Here is a 22,948-nt window from a genome sequence, read left to right as displayed (position 1 = left end):
AGGTGCTTGGCACAGAGCCTAGCAAGGATCCTCCACAATAAGCATTCGTTTCCCAGCTTGTCTTCCCGAGCTGTGGATGCACAGGCAAAGCCACATGCCCTCCTTTGAGGGTTGCAGGCAAAGACTTCATAGCCTTCTGTTATGTGCTGAGCATTGAGAGATGAGGAGGACTGAGATGGGTGGAGAAAAGAGGGAAGGGTATTCTGCACTGGGGGAATATATGAGGTGAGAATAGGCAGTAGGAAGTGCTGTGTGTTTATCAATGGATGCCAGCTAGTCCTGTTGGACTAGAACACAGGGCAGAAGAGACAGCAGGATGGAAGGTGGACCTTCAAAGTTAGGCTGGGGCTCTGAATGCCCTAATCAAGTGTTTGCAGACCCCAAAGTTTCAGCAGCACCTCATTTTCCAAAAAAAACCCTTGAGGAGGCAGAAAGACAGCATATCTAGGCACATCTGTCTCCCTAGAGACTCCTCTCAGGCACCTAGAGAAAGCTTAACAAATCCCAGGCTCTCACTTCTTTCTCTCTAGCCTGAGTCAATAATCATCATAATGATAACAGCCACAATTACCAATCACAGGACACCTGTTTTGGACCAGGTGCTGTCCTATGTATTTTTAATACTTAATCTCATTTTTTTCTAACCATAATTTCTCCAATAGGTACTACCACAATGCCCCTTTTACAGATGAGGAGAGTGAGGCTCCAAGGGGAAAAGTAACCTACTCATGATCACAGAGCTGGTCAGTGGTAGATCTAGGACTAGAGGCCAGCCTGAGGCATGGATTCTAGGCCCCAGGCTTTTAACCACCACAGCACGCTGTCTCTCTCACCTCTCCCAGCTCTCCAGCCTCTGTGGGGCAAGATATCCTAACTCAGTCTCTTTTTTGTTTTGTGTTTGCAGTATTGATTAGAATATATAATAACTGTCTACAGTTGCTATCATTTATGGCTTTATGGTCCCAAGGTAAGCAGCAGTAGGGGGTAGTGGAGAGACAACTGGGCTGTGGTAAGATGGGAGTGGGTTTGAGTTCCAGCTTCACTATCACATGTCTGTCACTCATTACTCCAAGACCTAGTTTCCCAATCTCAGGATGAGCCCATTCCCAGCTCACTGGATGCATGAGAAGTCTATGAGATGCAAGGCTCATGAACTCAAAGGCTTTAAGGTGAGTACCAGAAATGACTGATGCTGATAGGGTCACACAGCAGGGAGTGGGAGGGATCTGGGCAGTGCATGGTCTCACCTAGGTGCTCAAACCCAAGCAGCTTCAAGAATTGGACCAACCAAACAAAAACTGCAACCAGATTTGTCCTGAGAGCCACTGGGTTGAGACCTCTGACAGATGTTAAACTGCTTTGAAAACTTGGATGTGCATAGAAATATAATGGATTCTTTTTATTATTCAAAATCATAAGTTGTCTGTCATGTGCCAAGTATTGAATTTGGTGTGATTAGTTGAACAATACGAGGGACCTGGAAGCAGGTGCTCTGCCTGCCTGCATGCTTTGTCTTTTACAAACATTTAATCAGCTCCAACTCATGGGACCCATGTGCGATGCTGGGGACACAGTGATAAATCAGACATAGTCACGTGGTCCCTGCCCTCAAGCTGCTCCCAGACTTGTGGGGGAGACAGCTAATAAAGATACTTCTACTGTCCAGGGCTAAGTGCTAAGAGGTAGGCTTGGAAGGCACAGAGGAGGGACGCCCAGCCCAGACACAGCAGTGGAGTGGAGGACAGAAGAGATGGTCAGGGAAGGCTGCCTAGAACAATGGTCCACCAACAGCTGGTCCCACCTTTGAGAAGGTTGTAAAATCAAGTTAGTGCCTAGCAACCAGCATTTTAAAAAATAAACAGAATAGAAAATATCGGGCCAAGCGCAGTGGCTCATGCCTATAATCCCAGCACTTTGGGAAGCTGAAGTGGGTGGATCACCTGAGGTCAGGAGTTCCAGACCAGCCCGGCCAACATGGTGAAACCCTGTCTCTATTAAAAATACAGAAATTAGCTGGGTGTGGTGGCACATGCCTATAGTCCCAGCTACTCGGGAAGCTGACACAGGAGAATCACTTGAACCTGGGAGGCGGAGGTTGCAGTGAGCCGAGATCGCACCACTGCACTCCAGCCTGGGTGACAGAGACTCCATCCCAAAAAATAAAAATAAAAAAAAAATCATAGAATGTTGCATGTACAAAGATACATACATCACACATGTGCACCTGTGTGTATCCTGGGTCATGACGTAAAACATTCCTTACTGTGGGTCGAAGGTTTGAGAGCTATAGTTAGAGAGAATATGTTGCCTGCCCTGAACCCCAAAGCCTGGCACATAGTAGATGTTCAGAGAATTTTGATACGTGGAAGGATGGATTTAAATTCTCACAGCAAAGGTGACTCTACTGCTGGTGGCCCAGCCCGTGACCTGCTGAACAATAAGCATCCCCAGCTTTGACCCATGCAGGTGGCATATGCTTCATAACAGCAGTGGCTGAGGGCCCTGTGTTTACTCTGGGATGGCCTCAGTCACCCATCTTAGGCCCAGAGGCCCAGCAGCCTGCGCCTTCAGGATGCCAACAGGAAGCACTGTTTGTGGGGGTAGATTGGAATGCAACAGAAGAGGGACAGAAGCCTGAATCAGTCCCTCACAGGGTGAAGTGAGTCAGGGGTAATGACTAGGTGGCCACAAACAGAGTCTCCTTTTTAGTGGTTTTCAGGACACTCCGAACTTCATCTGTCCTATAATATCAGGACCAAAATACTCCTTGGCTACCTTTCTCCTCCATCATAGACTCCTACTTAAGGTTGGAAGGGCCCTAGACATTATCCAGTTCAACTCTCTCATTTTATCCATGAAGAGAAAGGGGCCCAGAGAGGGAAGGCATTGGCCAGGGGTCATCCAGCAGGCAGCCTGAGAGCTGGGGCCAGGATCAGGAACCCAGGTCACCTACCCTATCACCCTGAGCCCATGTCCTTCACATGCTCCTCTCTCCCGTCATCTTACCAGAAAGATCTCCTACCTAATCTAACCTCCTTTGGCCTCTTCTCTATATGTAATCAAAGAAGTCTTTCTAAAGAACAAATGAGTTACTATGTTAGTAACTGCCTAAAGCCTTCCCTTGCTCCCCACTGCCTTAGGGTGAAAGACAGCCATAACCTTTGCCCTCACCCCGCCCACCTTTCAGGCTTCCTCTCTTGCTCTTTGTCTCCTTTCATACTGTTAGCTCATGCTCCTGAATTAGTTGGAACTCCCTATTTATGACATGTTTTCTCCCAACTATAATCCTTTTGCACATACTGTCTCCTCTGCCTTCAAACACTCTTACCAACCCTGCTGCATTTGTCTGTTCTTTTTTAGATTACAGAGTAGATCTTTCTTTTTCCAGGAACCTCCCTGGCCTACTGGCCTCCAGGGTAAAGTATCCCTACTAAGTTGTCTGGCAGCAACTCTATGCTGTTATAATCTATGTCACCATCAGTTTCTCCTGGCTCCTGAGAGAAGGCTGGGTATAGAAGATAATGCTGCCATCCATTAGGAGAAAGGGAACACTGTATGGAACCCAGTAGTTCTCTAGGACATCTCTTGGTACTTCCACTGACCACAGTAAAAGTTCATAAAAAACTAACCCAACCAACTAATAACCAACAAAGGCAGGACCACTAAGGGTTTGGACCCTTCAAGAATGAAGGTTTTGGCCGGGCGCGGTGGCTTAAACCTGTAATCCCAGCACTTTGGGAGGCTGAGACGGGTGGATCACGAGGTCAGGAGATCGAGACCATCCTGGCTAACACAGTGAAACCCCGTCTCTACTAAAAAAATACAAAAAAACTAGCCGGGTGATGTGGCGGGCGCCTGTAGTCCCAGTTACTCGGGAGGCTGAGGCAGGAGAATGGCGTAAACCCGGGAGGCGGAGCTTGCAGTGAGCTGAGATCCGGCCACTGCACTCCAGCCCGGGCTACAGAGCGAGACTCCATCTCAAAAAAAAAAAAAAAAAAAAAAAAAAAAAAAAAAAGAATGAAGGTTTTGATTACCCTACTAGGTAAAAAGCCAGACCAGTGGAAGGGTGGGCTCAAGGCAAATGGAACCTGGGATGAATAATGGAAGAAGGAATTTGTAAATATTACCTACAGCCTTGTGACCAGTTACAGAAAGAGAACTGTAGTAGTGATACAGTTTTTTCTCCTTGCTTGTATGTGTATGAATATCTGTATCTATGTCATCTATCTTTCTATTTATTCATCTATATACACATTTTGTTTTGTTTTGTTTTGAGAGGGGGTCTCGCTGTATCACCCAGGCTGGAGTGCAGTGGTGTGATCTCGGCTCACTGCAACCTCTGCCTCCTGGGTTCAAGCAATTCTCTTGCCTCAGCCTCCTGAGTAGCTGGGATTACAGGCATGCACCACCATGCCCAGCTAATTTTTGTATTTTTAGTAAAGATGGGGTTTAACCATGTTGGCTAGACTGGTCTTGAACTCCTGATCTCAGGTGACCCACCTGCCTTGGCCTCCTAAAGTGCTAGGATAACAGGTGTGATCCACTGCACTCGGTCTGTTTTGTTTTGTTTTAAGAGATAAGGTCTTGCTGTGTTGCCCAGGTTGCCCTCAAACTCCTGAGCTCAAGAGATCCTCCTGCCTCAGCTTCCCAAGTAGCTGAGGTTACAGGCACAAGCCACCATGCCTGGCTAGCATATTTGTTTTTATTAACTAATTTTTTCTTTTGTTTCCTCTTTTATCCTTGTTATTTTATAGAAGGATTATTGGCAGGAGCTTGTAGGTTATAGACTCTTCAGGCAGAACTGTCAAGGAATAACCTTACTCAAAAAATGGGTGCAGTATCTGCCCTCTGTGGGAGAAGGGGAGAGGGCCTTGTGTTAATATGGAGGATGTATTGAAACTTGTTATACAAAAAAAACATACTTTTGTTAATGTTGTATAGAAGACTTAGTATCTGTAGAAGAATGTGTGTGGATGCTGAGCAACAAAAGGGGTGGCTGGGCCAGTGAGAAGCTATTGACACCCAGCCAGGTGCGATGTCAGGTAATTCCAGCACTTTGGGAGGCCAAGGCGGATGGATCACCTGAGGTCAGGAGTTCAAGACCAGCCTGGACAACATGGCAAAACCCTGTCTCTACTAAAAATACAAAAATTAGCTGAGCATGGTGGTGGGTGCCTGTAATCCCAGCTACTTGGGAGGCTGAGGCAGGAGAATCACTTGAACCTGGGAGGCGGAGGTTGCAGGGAGCCAAGATCGCGTCATTGTACTCCTGACTGGGCAAAAACAGTGAAACTCCATCTCAAAATTAAAAAAAAGAAGGCACTGACTCTCAGCTCCAAACTGACCCTTCTATGCTTAACTTGGCAACGGTGGGACTGGAACTGTTTAAATTACATTAGTTTTGCCAGCCAGCTCCTTGTTAGGGGCTGTCAGGCAGACAAAGACACCCCTCCTTTCTGTTGTCTTTGTTGTTCATGCCAGTGTCATTGCAGCAGGTGTCATTTCACTTCCAGTTTCCAGTTTTTTCCACACTCCTAGAATCAGCTTCATTTCTCTCTTCAGAGGCTCCACTGGGCAGTGCTGTCCCGCCAGAGGTCTGGGTCCCAGCTCTGCAGGAGCCCTGCTCTGAGCTCCCAGGAGCCAGCCCCAGCTGGCCTCTGCTCAGGGGTCTGGGTTGCAGGTCCTGGGGGTCCCTCTGTTGACCTTCTAGGTTCTCACAACCTAATCTTTTACTATTGTCCCCAGTCCTTGAGGGGGTACCTGCATCCTGCAGTTGCTTTCTCTGTTACCTCAATGTCTTCCTTTGCTTTTCCAGTTCCCTAGTAGCCACCAATTTCCTGATATTAAATTCTTTCCATTTTTCTTTTTTCTTTTTTTTTGAGACAGATTCTCACACTGTCACCCGGGCTGGAGTAGAGTGGCGCGATCTTGGCTCACTGCAACCTCTGCCTCCCAGGTTCAAGCTATTCTCCCGCCTCAGGCTCCTGAATAGCTGGGATTACAGGCACCCGCCACCATGCCCAGCTAATTTTTTGTATTTTTAGTAGAGATGGTGTTTCACTATGTTGGCCAGGTGGTCTCAAACTCCTGACCTTGTGATCTGCCCACCTTGGTGTCCCAAAGTGTTGGGATTACAGGCGTGAGCCACAACGCCAGGCCTCTTTCCATTTTTCTAACTGAACTCTTACTGACACAAGATAATACAGAGTTCCTTCTCACACGGATCTTACAGTCTAGTGGGAGAGATAGATATTAAGCAAATAATTACATTTAATTACATTGAAATAAGTGCCATGAAGGAAAAGTACAAAGTATATTAGCATATTAAAGGCCCTGAGAAGTTCTGCAGTAAATAAGCCTGGTTAGCATTGTTTAGGGCAACATCTCCCTATCTCATTTGACTAAGAAACTTCATGGTAAATGTATTAGCACCCAGCAGAGTTAGCATGCTACAGAGTAGTGCATTGTGCAAATGGAAAAGGGAAGTCATTGAAGAAATGTGAGCTGGGGACTTGGAGTGTGAGCATTTGCCATGTTCCTCCAGTAGCATCCAGTGGGTTAGCGGCGTCTTAGCTCCAGGATTCCAGTCATAGGATCAGCTGACAATTCTCCTTGCTCTTATTCTAGCCCCACAAGGCAGCTTTCTGGTCATCACTGACTTACTGAGTAAATTTCCCTATAGGAAGACTATTCTCTCATCCACCAGCACAGATGGTCTGGTCTACCTGGAAGTTTCTTTCTCATTATAGAGCAAGGTTTCTTGACCTGGGTCTTTAGAGGGACCATCCATCCCTTAAGACTATCTGCAAAATGTGTGTGTGTGTGCATGCGCACGTGTGGGCACATGTGTGCACATGTGTGCTTGTGTGTGTGCATGCATGGACATTTTTCTAGCAAGAGGGTCCATATCTTTTGATATTCCTAGCGGGAGTGTGACTTCAGAAAAGGGTAAGGTTAGGAATCACTGCATTAAAGGAAAATGTTCCTATTATTTGTGTATTGATCTCCTGTGAGTGTGGTCACTGCAAATGGGTTCTTCTCAGTCTGATCGGCCTTGTGTTGACTCACCAAACTGAGGTTCTGGATCCTCCAAGGTACCTACTCCCCTGACTAAAAGATGAACCAACCTTCTTGGACCTCAAGGGATCACTGCCCTCTAGGTTGTTGCCTGTGCCATTTCCTCTCGCTGGGAAACCCTGTCCCCAAGCCTTGTGGTCAAATCCCAGTTATTCTTCAGGTCTTAGCTTAGAAGTCATTTCCTCCTTGAAACCTTCTCTGACTTACCACTTTGGGATTTGATACCCCTTCTTTGTGCTCCCACAGCATCTGTCCCACCTCTCTGGGGCCCCTACTTTCCCTTCCCTGCAGGACCATGTTTTGCCCTTCATTGTGTTTGTTCCATGATGCAATTAACTGTTTATAGTACTACTCTGCCACCTTTAGAATGCAAGCTCCACAAGGAAGGGGGGCTGTGTCCAGCTTTGCTCTGCCTTTTCCCCAACACCAAGCAGAGTGTCTAGCATATGGTAGGTGCCCATTAAAATCGAAGGAATCCATGCAAAAATAAGTACCTTAATCCTTTCAGTGTGACATTTATGTGCCATCACAGCTAGACCACAAATGTCCTTTTACCTCCCTCTAGGACTATGTACAGATTTGCCATGAGAAGTCCACAAGATAAAACATCCAGGTAATCAATTTTTGTCTTTCATCAGCAAAAGCTTTTTTCTCATCAAGTGTGTGCATACATTTGTACATACGGATGCACATACTTATATGTGGATGAAGAGAAAACGTGCTGCAGTGTCGAAAGAAACCTACCTGCGTTCCTCAGAAAGCGGTTCCTGTAGTCCTTGATTACCCTCGTGACGGGGTTATAGAAGCCGTCTCCACAATCGTAATAGCCCTTGGGGATTTTTCTAGGTGGGTCCATATTGGTGAGTTGAGCCATACCTTGAAAGAACATAATGGGCAATTAGTTCACCATCAAGGCCAAATCTAAACCCAGTGTTCCCATAAGGTCTGCTTGTGGCTGGTGGCTCATGTGACTATCTGGCTCCACTGTTGAACTAAATACCCCCTACTCAGGGCAAGGAGCAAACCCAGCAGAAACAGTGCCCCAAAGGAACTTTCTGAAAGTGGCTCTTGGGAACAGAGTCTTGGGAACTAGACCCTCTGTCTTCTTCTTCCTTTGACCCCATCCTTTTCCATTTCTTGGGATACCATGAAAAAGGGCACAGATTCTGAGGTCAGACAGACCCTGAGGTTAAGTCGGAGTTGGCAGACAGATGGGAGAGCATCAGTCTAGAAGAGGGGTGGCATTCAAGGCGTGGGCAGAGGCCAGAGGCATGGATCCTTAGGCCCTCCTCTCGAAACCTTGTAGAGCAGAGGACATGTGAAGGAGAACAGCAGGAAAGAAATGGATCAGGTGGACAAGGGGCAGGTGGTGGAGAACCTTGACTTTTGCCAAAATTACCAGGTGGCTGCCACTTATTCAATGTTTATTATGTGGCAGGCATTGTGCTCCTATTTTATTTAATCCTGAGAGCAACTCTGTGGCTCAATTTTACAGATAAGAAAACTGAGGCTCAGAGAAGTTAAAGTAACTTTCCCAGGGTTATCTGCTAGGAAGCAGTCTAACTCTGGAACCTGTATGTTCAGCTGCCAACATCAAGGGAGGAGAAAGCCTAGGTGCAGCCACAGGACCAGGGACACTGAGATCCCTGGGAGGGAAAGAAGATCGAGTGCACCTTTTAGGTCATGCACCCTATGTGTGTGTATCTTGAAAAGCCATGGCTCAAATAAAGGGAGAGGTTGGAATAAATAACTTCTCAGGTTCCTTCTAACTATAGTTCCTATAATTCCTTGTTCTCTAGACTGAGAGCTGGATGCCCACTGAGTACAAAGCACCATTTCCACAAATCAGTGTCTTGCACACAGTAGGCACTCTTGTGTTGCTTAATGACATACCTAACACTAACCCTGACATTGACCCTGACCCTAACCCTAACCCCATGTGTACTGGCTAATGATTGCTGAGCACTTACTCCATGTCAGGCACTTTACAGCCATTCTGTCACTGAAGCGTCATGCCAATGCCTACTTCACAGATGCTTGAAGAGGTTGTGGGGCACTTTTAACCCTCACCCTGCCTTGCAGGCAGGGCGAGTTACCCTAACAATGCCAGCCCCAAGAGGCAAAGTGTGGAGCGACAAGGGAAAGAAGTAGCTACTTAGAATCAAGCTTCTCTGCTGAGCGTCACTGGAGAAGAAGGGAAGAGCCAGGCAGGTTTGGGAAAAACCACCATGAGACTGGCAGAGGCTCAGCTTTCGCAAAACCAGCCACTGTGTGAGAGCTGAGGCCTAAGGCTGAGGGCTTTTTGCCTACAGCCTTAAATGGGGTAAAGAGCCCATGGCAAAGTCCAGGCCTCCCATCATAAGTAATTGGGGAGGAGTGATTTGCAAGGTTCTCAAGCTGCAGCTAGACTGGCAGCTCTTTGAAGGGAGAGACGATGTCCTCTCAGCTCTGGTCTCCCTGGGGCCAGCCAGTGTCTGACATACAGTAGGAACTTAGGAAATGTTTCTTAATGTCATTGCCTTAACTCCCCTAAGCACATACTTCACCCTGCACTGTGATGTCAATATCATTATCCCTGTTTGACAATAACTCTTTTTTTTTTTTTTTTTTTTTTTTTTTTTTGAGACGGAGTCTTGCTCTGCCACCAAGGCTGGAGTGCAGTGGCCGGCTCTCAGCTCACTGCAAGCTCCGCCTCCCGGGTTCACGCCATTCTCCTGTCTCAGCCTCCCGAGTAGTTGGGACTACAGGCCCCCGCCTCGTCGCCCGGCTAGTTTTTTGTATCTTTTTAGTAGAGACGGGGTTTCACCGTGTTAGCCAGGATGGTCTCGATCTCCTGACCTCGCGATCCGCCCGTCTCGGCCTCCCAAAGTGCTGGGATTACAGGCTTGAGCCACCGCGCCCGGCGACAATAACTCTTTAACGAGTACCCACTGTATGTCAGACAATGTGCTAGGGCCCTGCCCTCATGTTGCTCACAGCTTGGGAAGAGGAGCTGAACACTCAAGATCCAAGCCCTGGGGGGAGATCATGGCTGCTCTGTGATATGCCACAGGGAGACCTTACCTAGTGTGGGAATTGAGGGAAGGGGGTCCCAGCTTCAGGACATTGAGCTGAGATGTGAAGGACGGGAAGGAGTTATTTGGGTGAAGTAAGAGGGTTAAAGTATTCCAGGCAGAGAGAATGGCGGAAAAGTGTGGTCTCCTTGAGAAATAGAGAGAAAGCAAGTATGGCAAGAGGGGAGAGAGAAAAACCGAGAAGAGTGGGTAGCCCAGGAAGGGGCTGGGACATGAGCAGTAGCCAGAGAATGTCACTGTTTCTGAGAATTTGAAACCTTATCTTGAGGGTATAGGGAGCACTCAAGGGTTGGGGGATGGGGGCAATCAGATTCACACTTTAAAAGATGTAAGTGGCTGGGCATGGTGGCTCACGCCTGTAATCCCAAGTTAAGGAGGGAGGGTTGCTTGAGGCCAGGAGTTCTAGATGAGCCTGGGCAACATGGCAGGACCCATCTCTACAAGAAACTTAAAAAAAATAAAAATTGACCAGGAGTGGTGGTGCATGCCTGTAGTTCCAGCTGCTTAGGAGACCAGATCACTTCGCAGGAGGATCGCTTGAGCCCAGGAGTTCAAAGTTACGGTGAGTTATGATCACACCACTGCACTCCAGCCTGGGCAACAGAGCAAGACTCTGTCTCAAAAAAAAAAAAAAAAAAAAAAGAAAGAAAGAAAGAAAGAAAGATGGAAGTGACTGCTGCAGAAAGGAGAATGACCTCAAGAATGGCCAAGTGGGGATCTCTGGAAGTCAGGTCATCAAGGGGAGAGATGATGGAGGGCTGGAACAGGGCAGTGGCAAAGAGGATGAAGAAAATGCTGCCTGGCACGTGGAAATACTCAGTAAATATTTGTTGACTAAACAAATGAAAGAATATATTTCAGAGGTAAAATCCATAGGACTATTGCACTTAGGGGGCAGGGGAAGGGAGGATTAGGCTTACCTAGGTGGATGGGCATGACATTCAGTGAGGCAGCCATCACAGCAGGGGTGACAATGAATTCAGTGCAGACAATTTGGGGAATGACCAAGATAGGTGTCAGTCAAGCTTGATGCAGGGATCTTAGGCTCAGAGATTCTGATTTCAATTTAGAAGCTGATGGTAGTTGAAGGCTTAGAAGTATATCAACTTGTTCAGGAAGAGCATATAGAATGATAACAGAAAGTGCCTAAGCCAGAGAGCCCCGGGAACCTCAGCATGAATAACTGGGGGTGGGGTGAAATTGAGGAGGCACTGGCAAAGCCTGGGGATAGAAGGAAAATAGCAGAGTAAGTGTCAGGAGGGCAAAGGGAGAGAAGGCGGCTCACCCAGTCAACTAACTGATCCAAGGTCATGAAGCTGGGAAGGGAAGGAGATGGGGGTTTGAGCTCAGGTCGGCCTGATTCCAGGGCCTGGGTGCTTCCTGGAGGCTTCTGCCCTGATGGAGGTTGACTTGTGCAGTCTCATGTAGCTATAGACAGGAAATGCTAGGACTCAAACCCACAATTTCTGGCTCCGTGCTCTATCAACCACAGCTCATGGTCTCTCATAACCTAAGTTGGGATTGTTTTTATAGTATACAGAGTTGTTTCCCCATCTGTCATTTTGGATATATTATCTCTGCTGTGCCAAAAACTACACTCTTCTTTTTAAATTTTTTTAATTATTTATTTATTTTTTATTATACTTTAAGTTCTGGGGTACATGTGCAGAATGTGCAGGTTTGTTACATAGGTATACACGTGCCATGGTGGTTTGCTGCACCCATCAACTCGTCATCGACATTAGGTATTTCTCCTAATGCTATCCCTCCCCTACCCGTCTTGAGGCTCATCTGACCTGGAACACATCTCAAAAACACTCAGATGAGCCTTTTAAGGTGCCACTCTTTGAATCCAGACTTGTAGTACAAATGTAGCCCTCCGTGATGAAACACGGTTTTGGCAGGGAGGGAGCATGATACAGAGGACCTCAGAGAGGAAGTCTGGGCCTCCAGTGTGAGCTCTGCCACAGGGAACCATGTCTGAACTCCACAGCCTCAACTTGGAGTGACATGGGACTAGGAAGGCTGACTGGGCAGGATCATCTGGACATTAGGGAGACAGGGATTACAGACAGCCTCCCTCAGCACCTGATACACAAAGCACATGCTCTGTCAGTACTGCTTTTGCCCTTAACTCTTTCTTTTTAAAATATTTACAAAATTTTAGTGTTATAGGAGGTACTACAAATAAGAACAGCTGACATGTACCATGTACCCATATGCATTCAAGGCACTGTTCTAAACACCTGACATGAATTATCTTATTTACAACAATCTTGGGAGGTAGATGATGCTATTGACCCCATTTTGATTTTTTTTTTTTTTTTTTTTTTTTTTCTGAGACCACAGTCTCACTCTGTTGCCCAGGCTGGAGTGCAGTGGCATGATCTCAGCTCACTCCAACCTCCACCTCCTGAGTTCAAACGATTCTCATGCCTCAGCCTCTGGAGTAGCTGGGATTACAGGCACACCACCACACCCGGCTAGTTTTTGTATTTTTAGTAGAGACGGGGATTCACCATGTTGGCCAGGATGGTCTGGAAGTCCTGACCTCAAGTGATCCACCCGCCTTGGCCTCCCAAAGTGCTGGAATTACAGGCATGAGCCACCGCACCCAGCTGATTGACTCCATTTTGAAGGGAAGAAACTGAGGCACAGTGGGTAAAGCCCCTTGCCCATGGTCCTCTGACTAGCATAGTGGAGTTGAGATATGAGGACTGGCCGTCCTGGCTCCAGGACCTGGCTTTTTTGTATTCTTCTGCAGCTGCTCAGTTCCTTTTCCCCTTTAAGTTACTTCATTAGGCCTCAGTGCACTTATCTGAAACCGTCTTAGTTTCCCTCTCAGTTTGGGGTATCAAGGAAAGAGTGGATGCCTGGGTACCTGCAGGCTTCAAGCCATTGAGGATCTCTGTGTAAAACCTCCGATCATAGCCGTCGCAGTAATGCCAGTTCTTCTCATCATAGTGCAGCCCGTCTGCAAAGGTATATGTGCCCTGGAAGACAAGGAGCGCACATGTGCATCTGAGGAAGCTGAAGGCTTTTGGCCAAGAGGTTCAGATGTCAAGGGAAGTGGGAGGCTTTCTGATGGCTACAGTAAAGAAATGGTAACGATCACAATTATTATGGTTGTGATGATGAGAGGGAATGGGTATAAGTGCTGAGCCGTGTCCCTGCCACTCAAAGTAGGTGAACTCACTTTGGCAGATGAACTTGGGCAGATGAACTTGGGCAGATGACCCACTCTCTCTGGCCCTTCATTTCTTCATTTGTAAAATTAAGTTAATGATGTTATACATGACATAGGGTTGATTGAAAATTCAATGAGATAGCACACGTGAAGCATTTAGCACAGTGCCTGGCTGTGATGGTTGATTTTGTGAGACAACTTGACTGGGTTAAGGGAAAGGGATGCCTAGATAGCTGGTAAAACATTTCTGGGTGTGTCCATGAGGGTGTTTCTAGAAGCAATTCACATTTTAATTGGTGGACTGAGCAAAGAAGTTCTACCCTCACCAAAGTGGGTGGGCATGATACAATCCGTTGAGGGCCTGGATAGAACAAAAAGGCAGAGAAGCATCAGTTCGCTGTCTCTGCTTGTGCTGGGACATCCATCTTCTTTGCCCTTGGACATCAGCATTCCCGGTTCTCGGGCCTTTGAACTCTGAATGGGACTTACACCATTGACCCCCCTGGTTGAGGCCCTTGGGTTTTGACTGGAACTACACTAACAGCTTTCCTGGGCCTCCAGGTTGCAGAGGGAAGATTGGGAGGCTTCTTAGCCTCCATAATCTTGTGAGCCAATCCCTAATGTAAATCTCTTTCCATACATCTCTGTATATCCTACTGGTTTTGTGTCTCTGAAGAACACTGACTGACACACTGACACAAAGTAAGTACTCAATAAATGTTATTATTCTTTTATTATTATTATAGCTGGAAAGGTCAGAGCCATCAGCCATGGCCCTTTGTCCAAACACATATGTTCTGCCTTTGCTGCCTTACTGCTAAAGAAAGCCTCAGGATGTAGAAATTGCATTGGCCTGGGCATCAGGAAACACGGGTGGAAATTCCAATGATACTATTAATTCACTGTGTGACCTCGGGTAAGTCACATCCCCTTCCTGGGGCTTAGATTCTCCAAGCTATAAAACAAGGTTAAGAAATCTTAACATTTTTTAGGTCATGAGTCAGGCCCCAACACGCTCTTAGTGAAACTGATGAAAGCTATAGATGCTTTTCCTGGAAAAAAACTTAGTCCCCGTTACACAGAAACTTCTGTATATAAATCAAGAGGTTTCAGTGACTCCCTGAATTCTATTCATGACCCACAAATACCAGGGTAAGAAACCTTGGATTAGGTAGGTTATAATGATAGCAGCAGTGATGGTGGTAGTAAGAGCTAACACTTATTGAGTGCCTCCTGTATGCTGGGAACTTAGCAAAGTGTTCATATATATATCGCCTCATTTACTCTTATGATCATCCTAGGAGGTGCCTTGTACTATTGTGGTAGGCTGAATAATGGTCCCCCAAAGATGTCCCTGTCTGCTGCAACCTGTGAATATGCTACCTTACATGGCAAGAGATATTTTGCAGATGCAATTAAATGAAGGATCCTGAAGTGGGAAGATTATTTGGATTATCTGGGTGTGCCAAATATAATTGCAAGGTTCCTATGAGAGGGAAATAGTAAGGCCAGGGTGAGAGAAGACGAGATGATGATGAAAGCAAAGGGATGAAGTGTGATGTGATGATGAAAGCAGAGGTTGGAGTGATGCATGGCCATGAGCCAAGGAATGTAGGCAGCCTCTAGAAGCTGGAAAAGGCAAGGAAACAGGTTTTCCCACAGACCCTCTGGACAGAATGCAGGCTTGCTGACCTATTTCAGACTTCTGAGCTCCAGAACTGTAAGATAATACATTTGTGCTGATTTCAGACTAAATTTGTGGTAACCTGTTATAGTACCAATAGATAACTAATGCAACTACTGTCCCGAGTTGATAGGTGAAGAACTCTCAGGGAGGTGAAGTCATGGGCCCAAGATCAGGCAATAAGTGGCGTAGCAGATGCAAATTCATCATAGCCTCTCCACAAATCCTTCCAGATCTAGAAGGAGAGGATTCTAGGGCACTGGGAGATCCAGAAGCAGGGAGAAATTAGCCGGGCATGCTGGCACACGCCTGTAATCCTAGCTACTCAGGAGGCCTAGGCAAGAGAATAGTTTGAACCCAGGAGGCAGAGGTTGTGGTGAGCTGAGATTACACCACTGCACTCCAGCCTGGGCAACAGAGTGAGACTCGTTTAAAAAAAAAAAAAAATGCCAGGTGGGTGCAGTGGCTCGCACCTGTAATCCCAGCACTTTGGGAGGCTGAAGCGGGTGGATCACAAGATCAAGAGATTGAGACCATCCTGGCAAACATGGTAAAACCCTGTCTCTACTAAAAATACAAAAATTAGCTGGGCGTGGTGGCACACACATGTAGTCCCAGCTACTTGAGAGGCTGAGGCAAGAGAATCGCTTGAACTCGGGAGGCGGAGGTTGCAGTGAGCATTGTGCCACTGCACACCAGCCTGGCGACAGAGTGAGACTCCATCTCAAAAATAAATAAATAAATAAATAAAATAAAAAGTCGGGGGAGAGGGGGAGAGAGGGAGAAACAAAGAGAAGAGGGAATGGAAGGTGGGCACCAGACAGGGTAGATGGGGCGCCACAGGGTGAGGCTCTTCTTGCCCGAGGATCTCTCCTCCACAGCACCTGCCCCCCGGGCTGATCACCTTTATGGCCAATCCATTTTCCCAAACGGCGTCGTATTGGCTCCCACTGGGGAAGTACAGAGTTCCTTCGCCATGAAACACACCGTCCTTCATTTCCCCAACATATATTGTTTCAGTAGGGAGGATGTACTTGGCTTTGCCCTCCATCCTGTAAAGACACAGGGAAATCACTGAGCCCCATGTGACAGCTGGAGGGTCAGAGCTGGCAGGCGACAGAGTGAGCAGGAACCCCATTCTCAGCATTCTCGTACTCTGCTGAAAACAAAATTTTTATTTTGTTTCCCCCAAAAGCTCAAAAATGAAAAGAGGGGAATGCAGTTTGCTCTGTTCATTCTCCCCTTCACCTAGAGGCTCACTCTCACCTTGGAGTTCACACTGCTTCCTGAATCTTACCACATATATATATATATATTATCTTGGATACTGATATTGTTTGGCTGTGTCCCCGCCCAAATCTCATCTGGAATTGTAGCTCCCATAATCCCCACATGTCCTGGGAGGGACCCAGTGGGAGGTAACTGAATCATGGGGGTGGGTTTTTCCCATGCTGTTTCGTGAAAGTGAACAAATCTCATGAAATCTGATGGTTTTATAAAGGGCAATTCCCCTGAACATGCTCTCTGGCCTGCTGCCATGTAAGATGTGCCTTTGTTCCCCCTTTGCCTCCACCATGATGGTGAGGCCTTCCCAGCCATGTGGAACTGTGAGTCCATTAAGCCTCTATCCTTTATAGATTACCCAGTCTTGGGTTATGTCCTTACAGCAGCATGAGAACAGACTAATACAGATACTTTCCCAAACCTCTTTCCTTGTGCCTCCCTCCCTTCCTTCCCTTCCTTCTTTCCTTCCAAACAGATATTTACAGAGCACCTACATTTTGTCAGGGACTATGCTGATGGTCCAACCTGCTGAATACAACACAGATTTACCAGTGATCAAGGCAAATGCAGTCCCTATCCTTGGGGGGCTCACAGTCTAGTGGGGGACACAATTGAGCAATTATACAATGTGTGATAAGTGCTGTGCTGGAGGAAGACAGGCTTATACAGGAGAACAAGGCAGTGACACCAACTTGACCAGTTGACTAGCTTCTTTGTTTTGTTTTTTGTTTTTTTCCAAGACCACTTCTCATTCTATCTCCCAGGCTGGAGTACAGTGGTGTGATCATGGCTCAATGCAGCCTCAATCTCCTGAACTCAAGTGATCCTCCCACCTCAGCCTCCCAAGTAGTTGGGACCACAGGCTGCCCCACCATGCCCGGCTGATTTAATTTTTTTTTCTTTCTTTTTGTAGAGACGGGGTTTCCCTATGTTGCCCAGGCTGATCTAGAACTCCTGAGCTCAAGTGATCCTCCTGCCTCAGCCTCCCAAAATGTTGGGATTACAGGTGTGAGCCACTGCACTGGGCTGTCCAGTTCTTTATGGGTGAAATGGCTGCAATTAATCCAGATAACATATAATAATTTTCCTAGTAAAGGGCCTGACATATAGTGAGTACTTAATAAATATGCTTTCATTCCTTCCTTCTCCATTCCTCCCAACAAGCTAAAGGCTCCTCTCCTAACTCTGACCTTCTTTAGACTTTTGCTAGTACCTCTGTTGGGATGCGTAACACTTTCTATCTTGTTTTGTAATTAGATATCTTATCTCCTGTATTTAACTAAAGCTTCTTTATTTTTTTTTTTTTTTTTTTTTTTTTTTTTTTTTTTTTTGAGACGGAGTCTTGCTCTGCCACCAAGGCTGGAGTGCAGTGGCCGGCTCTCAGCTCACTGCAAGCTCCGCCTGCCGGGTTCACGCCATTCTCCTGTCTCAGCCTCCCGAGTAGTTGGGACTACAGGCGCCCGCCTCGTCGCCCGGCTAGTTTTTTGTATTTTTTAGTAGAGACGGGGTTTCACCGTGTTAGCCAGGATGGTCTCGATCTCCTGACCTCGTGATCCGCCCGTCTCGGCCTCCCAAAGTGCTGGGATTACAGGCTTGAGCCACCGCGCCCGGCCAACTAAAGCTTCTTTAAAGGAAGACCTTGGTATCCTCAACTCCTAGAACCACTAAGCAGGTGCTTCATAAACCTCTCCTGAGTAAAGAATGAAGGAAACAGAAAGAGCAGTGAGTGAACAGAGTGGATGACAAAGTTGTTGAGATAACTGAGTGAGATGATGGATGTGAAACTACAGCAGAATGCCCAGCATAGAGCAGGAACTTGAAAACTATTTCACTTTTATTCTAGTGCAAGACATGGGGGGAAGGGAGAACTCCTCTTCTCCTTCCCTCCTCTATGCGTTGCTTGAGCTCACATCTGTCATTTCTAAGCACCATCTCCATATGCAAGTTCTACACCCTTCTCTGAGGTTAGACCCCACCCCTTTTCTTACCTCAAACTGGACATCACTGTTCAGACCTCTCACAGACATCTCCAACTCGCCTAAAACAGAACTCATCTCCTCCTCCCCTAAGCAGCACCTTCTTAGAGTTCTCCATTTCCATGAATGGTGTCAGAATCCTCTGGTTCAAGGCCAGGAGCTGGGCCCTGGGCTGGGGCTGTAAGCCATCTCTGTACAGGACTGGAGCCAATCAGCTGCGAACTCCTGGCAGTAAAATCCCCAAACCTCTCCGACATTTATCTCTTTCCTACAGCTTCACTGCTTCTACCTTGGCCCAGGGCTCTGCCGCCTCTTAGTGGGACAACTGCAGTGAGCTCTGAGCTGATCTCCCCATCTTCGCTTTTCGTGCTTCCCTCCCCCCTCTCCCTCCTTCTTCTCCTCGTTCTTTTTCTCCTTCCCTCTCTCTTTCCCTTCCTTTCTCCCTCCTTCTCTTCCATTTAAAAAAATTCATTCAAGGTGAAAAGCCTGCCTTCTAAATTCAAAGTAAGTTAAAAAGAAGAAAAAAAAACCACTTTATAGTGAAGACTTCAAATCATAATAAGGATATGATTACCAGATCTCAAATACCTATCAATTAGCTGGGCATAGTGGTGCATATCTGTGGTCCCAGCTACTGGGGAGGCTGAGGTGGGAGGACTGCTTGAGTCCGGTGGGGTGGACATGGAAGTGAGCCAAGACTGCACCACTGCACTCCAGCCAGAGCACTCCAGAGTGAGACCCTGTCTCAAAAAAAAAAAAAAAAAAAAAACTCAAAAGCTATCATCTCCTTCATTCATTCTGCCAACATTTACTGAGTCCCTACCACACATATGCATTATGAGGAGAGATACAGAGATGAAATAAGTTTTATTTCCTGATACTTGGCCCTACCAGGATCTATCAGTGGTTCCTCCACCACCAGAATTGTGCACAATATTGAAATTTCTTTGCCAGAGCACAGACCTCCTGTCCAGCTTCCCCTCTCATAACTCCTCTGAGCACAACCCACTCTCCTGCCAAACTGAACTGCCAGCTCTACTCCATACGTGCCCTCTGGCTATTACTCATGCTGTTCCCTCTGCCTAGAAACATTCTTCACCTTGCATCCCCAACCACCTAAATCCTACCCAAACTTTAAGGCCCATTTCAAATATCATCTCTTCCATGAAGCCTTTAAGGATGGCTCCAACTGTATGTGTCTTCTGAAGGGCCCCAGCAGCAGAGCTCTATTGTAGAAAGCACATGGGCAGGCCGGGCGCAGTGGCTCAAGCCTGTAATCCCAGTACTTTGGGAGGCCGAGACAGGCGGATCACAAGGTCAGGAGATCGAGACCATCCTGGGTAACACGGTGAAACCCCATCTCTACCAAAAAATACAAAAAACTAGCCGAGCGAGGTGGCAGGTACCTGTAGTCCCAGCTACTCGGGAGGCTGAGGCAGGAGAATGGCGTAAACCCGGGAGGCCGAGCTTGCAGTGAGCTGAGATCCGGCCACTGCACTCCAGCCTGGGCAACAGAGCGAGACTCTGTCTCAAAAAAAAAAAAAAAAAAAAAGAAAGAAAGAAGGCACATGGGCTTTAGAGTCTGATAGACCTGGGTTTTAATACCTGCTTTGCCAAGTGCTAACTGGGTAACTTTGGGCAAGTTATGTAATTACTCTGAGCCTTACTTTTCCCATCTGTAAAATAGGATAATGATATCTATCTCAAAGAGTATCTGTGAAGAGAAAATGCAGGCAAAGCCACCCAGAGCACAGTAGTTGCTACACAAATGCTATGGGCATCCCTTCCTCCCCTGTGTCTGTAGGTGTCTTCTGGCACTTACCTTGTGGTGCTTTGGAGTGGAGTTATCTAGAACTCAATTGTGCAACTACTCCAAAGAAACCATAATATTGAGGTCAGACAGATCCTACATTAACTTTTTATTTTTTAAATACTCACACGTGGTACAGGGAAATCATGTCTCTTTTAAGATTTTTTAAAAGTAGATTTATTAAAGTGTAATTGACATACAATAAGCCACATATTTAAAGTGTACAATTTGATACGTTTTGACATCACCTGGGAAACCATCATCACAATCAAGACAACATATCTATTCCCCACAAAAGTTTCTTTCCATAACACTTCCTCTTTGCCCCTGCCCACAATCCTCATCTCTAGGTGACTACTGATCTACCTTCTGTCACCATAGATTTGCATTTTCTAGAATTTTACATAAATGGAATCATACAGTATCTACTCTTCTTCTATCTGGCTTCTTTCACTTAACATAACTTTTTGAGATTCATTCATGTTGTTCTGTGTACCAGTAGTTCACTCTTTTTTATTGCTGAGTAGTATTCCAATGAATGGATATATCACAGTTAGTTTCTTCATTCCTCTGTTGATGACGTTTGGGTTTGTTTCTAGTTTTGGTTATTATAAATAAGGCTGCTATGAGTACTTGTATACATGTCTTTGTATAGATATACACTTTCATTTCTGGGGTAAATACTTATGAGTGGAATGGCTGTTTAACTTTTTAAGAAACTGCCAAACTTTTCCAAAGCAGTCGTACCATTTGATGTTCCTATCAGCCGTGGAGAGTCTACATAAACTTTTTAAACCAAACGTTAAATATGAACTTCCTACTGTATAGAGAAGTTACTATATTCATTTAAACTCCAAGGAGGAAAATATCCCTCCCTAAATTAAAAAAAATCTATTGAGTATCTACCATATGTAAATAACATCCATATATGATCATTACTTATTCTTTGGAATACTACTGCTGAATGTGCATTGCTTTCCCATTTTACAGATGAGGAAACTGAGGTATGGATGGTTAATTAAGCGTACAACAAGCAAGTGGCAGACTTGAGCCCAGACCTGTCTGATGCTGAAACCCTTTTACCTCTACTATGTTGTCTCTCTCGTTACATGCTGAAATTTGAGACACCCCCAATAGAACTCTAGTTAACTGTTGTTAAAAATACAAAATCAACACAGAAAACACATGTTCCACTTATGAAAAGAAGTATAACAAGTGAAAAACTGCTGACTTCTTGCTAGTTATGGGAAGTTGGGAAGCCCTGTTCAGGTCTGGAAATCCCTTTCGTGGTTACAGAGGTACCAAACAACCTCAAGCAAAACCCAAATTCCTAGGGACAAAAGCATGGAAATGGCTGACTCGACATACCCAATGAAAATGCACAGAAGGCCAAAGGCAAATGGTTGAAAGCCTTCCTTCTTTTGCCTTGTCTGTGTGTTTCTCTCTCACACATACACAGCTCATTGAAAATTAATGGAGTTTCTCAACTTTTTGTGCCTAAAATGCCCAATACCCCATCTCTATCTGCCAAAATTCTACCACCTTCACTGTAGCAGGGCCTTGTGAAAAGTAAGAATGTAGTTTGTACAGAGGATTGGGTTCAAATCCTGACTCCATTACTTCCTAGCTGTGTATCCATAATGGTGGGCAAGTCATTTTGCTTCTCTTAACTTCTGTTCCTTTATTTGCAAGGTCAGCCTGAACTATCTCACTGAGTAGTGAGAGAGGGTACACACCAAGGCATCTCTGCCACTTACCTGCTGAGTAGGATAAGTGTCTCAAGCCCTGTAAAGGTCACCTTTCTTACCTGGAAAGATAATAACATCTTCCTTGAAAGACTGATGTAAGGATTAGAGATAGCATCCCATAGCATTCCTACCACCTTCTCTAGGAATCTATCTCCTATCCCTGCCCAGATCACAGATCCCTCTTTCCTATTAATTCAAAATGCCCTGGAATTCCACCAACTTGTGAATACGGGGTCCCAAGGTGGGAGTGCTTCACAGTCCCCACAACTAGCACTAGTTTGGCAAACCACTTCATGTCGTCCAGCCTTGGTTTCCTCAGCTATAAAAACAGAGATTCCACTTTCTTCATCCAGGGTGGCTGGCAAGAAAGAGTGGCCACCTCTGTGTTTCCTCTGCTTCTCTCTACCACAGCTCTTACCACACTGAATCACAGTTATCTGTTATGTCTATGTCCCATCATGTTTGAATGAACTTTCTGAGGACAGGGATTGTGCCCAGAGTCAATTCCAGGGCCTGGTACTTGGTAGCCACTCAACATTGTTGAATTGCTGGGCACAGTGGCTCATGCAAGAGGATTACTTGAGCCCAGGAGTACGAGACCAGCTTGGACAACATAGCAAGACGCCATCTCTACAAAAGGCATTGAAAAATTAGCTGGGGTAGTGGTGCACACCCATAGTCCCAGCTACTTGGGAGGCTGAGGCGGGAAGATTGTTTGAGTCTAGGGGATCGAGGCTGCAGTAAGCAGTGAACAGGCCACTGCACTCCAGCCAGGGCAACAGAGCGAGATCTTGTCTGAAAAAAAAAAAAACACACAAAAACGAGAGAGAGAGAGAGAGAGAGAGAAAGGAAGGAGGGAGGGAGGGAGGGAGGAAAGGAGGGAAGGAGGGAAGGAAGGAAGGAAAGAAGGAAGGAAGGAAGGAAGGGGAAAAAAACTGTTGAATTGCTTTTTACTACTAGTCCACTACAGTGATTTGTGTATATAGTCCTCTATAATAATCTCTAGATTGTGAACTCCTGGAGGGAAGCGACCGTCTCGATTCAGATTAGCCACAGTCTCTCTTCCCTAATCTTCGTGTTTGCTTTCATAGCATTTACCACTATCTGT

General features: G+C 46.1%; 1 protein-coding gene across 3 annotated transcripts in view; it reads right to left on the bottom strand.

The window, feature by feature from the left end:
* MORN5 (MORN repeat containing 5) overlaps nt 1-22,948 on the bottom strand; it is a 40,783-nt gene that overhangs the window by 17,381 nt on the left and 454 nt on the right. Inside the window, exons 2-4 of one of the 3 annotated variants that reach the window (XM_010355383.1) lie at nt 15,927-16,074; nt 13,033-13,144; nt 7,822-7,953 (exon numbers count right to left, since the gene is read on the bottom strand). In XM_010355383.1, coding sequence (XP_010353685.1) covers nt 7,822-7,953; nt 13,033-13,144; nt 15,927-16,074 — 392 coding nt within the window. Of the gene's footprint in view, nt 1-7,732; nt 7,954-13,032; nt 13,145-15,926; nt 16,075-22,948 lie in introns of those variants that run through there. The other 2 variants (XM_010355381.1, XM_010355384.2) reach the window with 2 other exon arrangements.

Source organism: Rhinopithecus roxellana, chromosome 16 (genome assembly GCF_007565055.1).
Source record: "Rhinopithecus roxellana isolate Shanxi Qingling chromosome 16, ASM756505v1, whole genome shotgun sequence".
Classification (NCBI taxonomy): domain Eukaryota; kingdom Metazoa; phylum Chordata; class Mammalia; order Primates; family Cercopithecidae; genus Rhinopithecus; species Rhinopithecus roxellana.
This window is presented reverse-complemented; position numbering and strand designations above follow the sequence as displayed.